Here is a 5,296-nt window from a genome sequence, read left to right on the forward strand (position 1 = left end):
ACAACCACCAACCACCACAATCCCAATCACCACAGTCATCAACAACCACCTAAATCACAACCAGAGAGAAAAAATCAACAAAAGCTAGCCACCCACCACAGCCCACTCAACCACCACTACCCACAAACGCACCCAGCCCCCACTGCAACCCCTAAGCCATCCCAAAAACCCAAATCGTGAAGGAACGAAAAACCCACTCACTCTCAACGATTCCAGATCAGAGATCTTAGCAGCAGCGTTTCTAGATTTGAAACTAGATCCAAGCAATGAGCAACAGAGCGGCAGTGATAGCGACCTTGGGCCTCTCGCGGCAACTTCTCCGACGACAAAACAAATCGAGATCTGATGGTGGTGCCACCAAAATGGAGGCAAAGAGCGGCAAAGGGTGTTGGCTGAATGGAGCGAAGAGTGGCGTGCCGGTGAGTGCTGTCACTAGTTTGGGCAAGTGTGAGAGTGGATGAGTAAAGTATGAGAAAGAGTCAAGTGTGAGGCTGTGAGATTTTTGTAAAATGTTTTACACTTGTTTTTTTGGTAAAATATTTTACTAGTTTTTACACACAAAGTTTTAGTCAAAGGAAAATATTTTACAACTTTGACTATATTTTACATCCAATCAAACATTTGAAAATGGAAAAATATTTTACGGAAAATATTTTACATCAAAACAAACAGAGCGTATACATTACATATACATTACATGAGTTTGTGACTAGTTTAATATTAAAGCATTGACTCAGAATGACTACAAGAACTTGATTCTCTCAATTAACTGAATCCGTGATTTGCATCAAACAAAAACAAGATTATCAAGAAAAGGCCTTTTAGCACAACAAATTAACCAACTCTTCAAATCCTAATTGAAACACAACACAAGCTCAAGAAGTTTAATACGTCACAAGTGATTAACTTCAAAAAGAAATAAGTCTCAGACTTTTTCTCTTTCCTTTCTCTAATTCTCTTTTCTTGGAGAGTGACTTATCTCAATTCAGTCAAGTTACCATTAATTTTCCCTAAGAACCCATTTGTGCAAATTGTTCATTACATTCTCTCAGACTTGACCAATTCTTGAACAACTAACATGTTCTAATATAAACTCCATCTCTCCTTAATTTCCCAAAAGAAAATAGCAATCAAGTTTTAGAGTCAAACAATACTAATACGTATTGATTTAAATCTACATGAATCAAATCTTATCAGAGAATCAATAGAGCCCACAAATTGAGTCTAAATTTGCTGGGTACATCTTGTCTAGAAAAGCCACTACTTGGTCATAATGGCTACCGTGAATTGCATTAGAAAATCATACAGAAATTAGCTTGTATCCCAACCAAATTATATTAACACCAGGAGATCTAAAAATATAGCAGTTGCAATAATGCACAACATCAATACCAAAAGAAAAAGGAAAAAAAGGGTGAACTTATTCTCATTAGAATTTTATCAAGCCCAAATTCTTCAGCCACGGTAGCATCTCTGCTAGTCCATCTTTCAAGCTTCTAGGGTTATAATCCAACTCTACTTTAGCCTTCTCACAGGAATATGCCCACTGATGTTTTAGAACTTTCACTGCCTGCTCCAAAATTGAACAAAGAGTAGTCAGACTGTATTGCAGACTATGATATAAATGAAAGAAAGTAGAGTAAAGAGGAAAAAAGGAAGGAGGCCATTTGGGCCAAATGACACATTCACTCAAATAAGAACAAGGTGATGGATAAGCTGATAGGTTGAGGTCCAATGAGATGTGTGAGTAGCTTACCAATCAATAGAGAAAGAGAGATGTGCCTAAGGTAAAAAATTCCATTTGCAGTACCCACTTCAAGTGGTGTGAGGAATTGATGTAGTGCAGACAAACAGTTGTTACCAGGGAAGAAATATATCCTTGTTCAAGTAAATGTCATAATTGATGAATTTGAGCAATTCCTAAAAATCACTTGGTTTTGGGATTTAAGATGTTAAAAGCTTATGTATAGTTCAAAACATTAGGTATTTTCTTTCTATTGTCCTTTATATAAAATATTGATAATAATTTTCAAAAGAATTAATTACCAATCATTCTTTTTCTTCAAAAGGCTTAATTATTACTGAGAACTTATACTTTGATATTAGGTGGTAGATTTGAATATCAAGAAGAATTCTTTTAATTAATGGTCTACTGATGATTGATACACTATATAAGACTAAAAGGCAACTTCAAAAACCATAGTGCATACCGGGGGACTGATCAGAGGAATCTTTCCAGTAATTCTTGAGATCAAAACTGAGGCCCATCCATATGCATCAATTGCCCAAAACGGGATATTAAACATAGGCTTTTTTGTCTCAGTGATGATAGCTGCTAAATCAAAAACATGCCTAAATGATGCATTTTCTCCTGTCAGTAGATATCTTTCACCAGGTCTTCCTTTGTTCATTGCTGCAATATGCCCCTCTACTACATCATCAACATGGCTAAAAGAAAATTTGTCGTTTCCAGACCCTATATAGCCAGGTAATCGCCAATTAAAGCGTTCAATAATCTGAAAGGAGAAATATAACATCATCAAATGGAGCTATAAATAAGAAATGTGCATCTTGTAGGTGAACATCCAATACTACTCACCTGACAAAATCCCATATTAAAAGATAATTTCCATAAATCTGTAAGTAATATTCTTCCCAACTTACACCAAAGACTGGAAACAAATAAGAATAATGACTCAAGCCATTTTTTTCCAAGTAATTAAGGAGAATGAGAGGTGTAGATAAAGACCTTATAGGTGTAACCCCAAGCCCACCCCAATAGGAGTACTCTCATGACTCAAGCAATTAACATGTCACTTCCAGGGGATGTTTTATAGTAAATTCAACAGATTTTATTTATGAGGATAGAAAAGGCTTAAAGTGTGGATTCCACCAAGGGGGGGATCTGAGACTAGGGCTTGGATAGAGACCTAACCTCTAGGCCATAGCATTTTAAGAATGAAGTGTTAGCACCTAGACTTAATCTCACGCACTTCCACTAGAGCCCTTAATAATCCAATACCTTTTATAATTGTACCAGGCCATGGCATTTGATGCAATTAAATGTTAATTGCATTTTATTGTAAGTTCAACAGAGTGATGACTTGAAAGGCTTCATTAAGGTGCACAATTTTCAAATTCAACAAAGTCATTCAAAGCCTCTCCACATGCAAATCTCTTCAGTCATCCAAAGAAAGCAACGGTTGGGAAAGATGAAAATGAGAATAATATTAACAACACATCAAGAGCAAATCACCTTGTTAACATGTTCAACCAACTTTCTTCAGTCACCACAAAAAAAACACCCCCACGATTAGAAATCTCCCAAGGATAATAAAAACCATCCTAACCAACTTCATTGGCCGCATCATATGTCTCGAGGTCTAGCTACTACTTTCGTAACAAACATAATAAAAAGAGTGACACAAAGGATACTAGAAATTTTACTACATTAACCTTACAAACTGATATGTCAACTTTTAAACACAAGACCAAAAATGTAATTCAAAATTATATATAATGCCGTTGACGTAACACCAACATAATCATTGTTATGTCTGTTTGTAAGCATTTTGTAGTAAAAAAGGTAGTACCTTTCACATTTTCCAGATCATATAATTCAGAAAGTCACAAATGCAGTTATAGGTCAAGTGAAGTATTTGTAATAATATCTCTACATGGAAACCAAAATCATGCCAGCAAACATCAACTTCCTCTCATGAGTTATTGGATGACAACAAAAAAGGCCCAAAACTAACTTCCACTGAATTGCATTGCATATCTCCAACTTAATGATTTATACATAAAGTGCTACCAATTTCAAGTTTCAACATCTATCATTCTATTGCTACAACAAAAGAAACTAGACAGAAGAAAAGGCAATAGTATTAATACCATTTTAGCAACAATATTTCCAGAAGTGACCTTGCCAGTCCCATAAATAACTCCTGGGTAAACCGGCACTATCGGAACCCCCTCTGATGCAGCTTGTATGGCAATCTTATCAGCAATCGCCTTCGATTTCTCATACTCCGTACAGAAATACTTCTCATGATGAACCTACCACATCACATCACAATTTTTGTTATTCTAAGAAGAAAATGCAAACAAAATAACAAAATCAAAAGGGCAATATATCTCCCTACTTGATTCTCATCGGCAACATTTCCACCATCAGTTGATCCAAGTGCGAAAAACGAAGACGTGTATATAAGCTTTTCAATAGTATTTGTCTCTCTCACTGCTTGTAACACATTCCTCAATCCTCCAACATTCACCTATTAGCCAAAACCAAATTATTTCATCTTAAAAAAAAAATAGCCTCTTTAACTTTCATAATCATATATACTTATATTATAGAAGAGTCCGAATTTGGTAAGATGTCATCCAATAAACTATTGTTACGCCAACTTTTTACTTAAAACTCAATACATTCTATTGCACCGAATAACATCTCAATAAACTATAAGTTGGGTTGAATTTTTAGATGGGTGTTAGAATTTATTGAGTGTGATTTAATACGTGATACGATAATGTGGCATGTTGGATTGGAGGGTGACTAAGTTCTTATAGAATCCAATCATGGGTCTAATGTAATTTTCTTAATTTTGGTGTAAAGGTGACACATTCATAGTACTCAACACGACAACCACCTAGTACTGTTGAATGTTTGTTTAGATATATATAAAAAGAAGAATCTTGAAGAAATTGAAAATGAGCTTACGGAGAAGAATTTAGAAGGATCAGGAAGCCAGGGCTCGACGACGGCAGCCACGTGGAAGATGACGTGGCAGCCGGAGCAGGCAGCGAGGAGGGACTGGAAGTCGGTGACATCACCGTAGACGATTTCGATGGCGGCGGCGGCGGCGTCAGTGGGCGGAGGGAGGGAGGAGAGGTCGCTGGTGCGTCGAACCAACACTCGGACAGGGTGGCCTTGTTGGAAAAGGGCGTGGCATAGCTTTCCACCTAAGGAACCGGTTGCTCCGGTCAACAGTATCTTCTTCATGCTCTCCCTTTTTCTATCTTTCTAGTCAACAACTTTCTTCCTCAAACATTTACTACATTTAAATAACTAGGTAGGGTAAAATATAGTAAACGTCCCCGAGATTTGGACTAATATGATCTAAGTTTAAGACTTTTTAAAACAAACTAATTTGATCCTTTTTTGTCTAATGCCAAGTCAATTTTGAAAAATTTTGAACCTGACATTATCCAAATCTCAATTCACACATTTTGCATAAATTGTTTTTTTGATAATTCAATAGTAATAATAATGGGAAAATGTGAATTGAACATT

The 5,296-nt window shown here is 36.3% G+C and overlaps 1 protein-coding gene across 1 annotated transcript; it reads right to left on the bottom strand.

Annotated features, from left to right (window-relative positions):
• Positions 1–972: 972 nt before the first annotated feature.
• On the bottom strand, positions 973–5,061 carry LOC115978079 (putative dihydroflavonol 4-reductase). Its single transcript, XM_031100103.1, has 5 exons — positions 4,724–5,061; positions 4,146–4,277; positions 3,895–4,059; positions 2,211–2,516; positions 973–1,570 (listed from the first exon to the last, which is right to left on the bottom strand). The coding sequence occupies exons 1-5, from the start codon at positions 5,003–5,005 to the stop codon at positions 1,430–1,432; spliced, it is 1,026 nt and encodes a 341-aa protein (XP_030955963.1). The 5' UTR covers positions 5,006–5,061; the 3' UTR covers positions 973–1,429.
• Between the last annotated feature and the right edge of the window lie 235 nt (positions 5,062–5,296).

Source organism: Quercus lobata, chromosome 2 (assembly GCF_001633185.2).
Source record: "Quercus lobata isolate SW786 chromosome 2, ValleyOak3.0 Primary Assembly, whole genome shotgun sequence".
Taxonomy (NCBI): domain Eukaryota; kingdom Viridiplantae; phylum Streptophyta; class Magnoliopsida; order Fagales; family Fagaceae; genus Quercus; species Quercus lobata.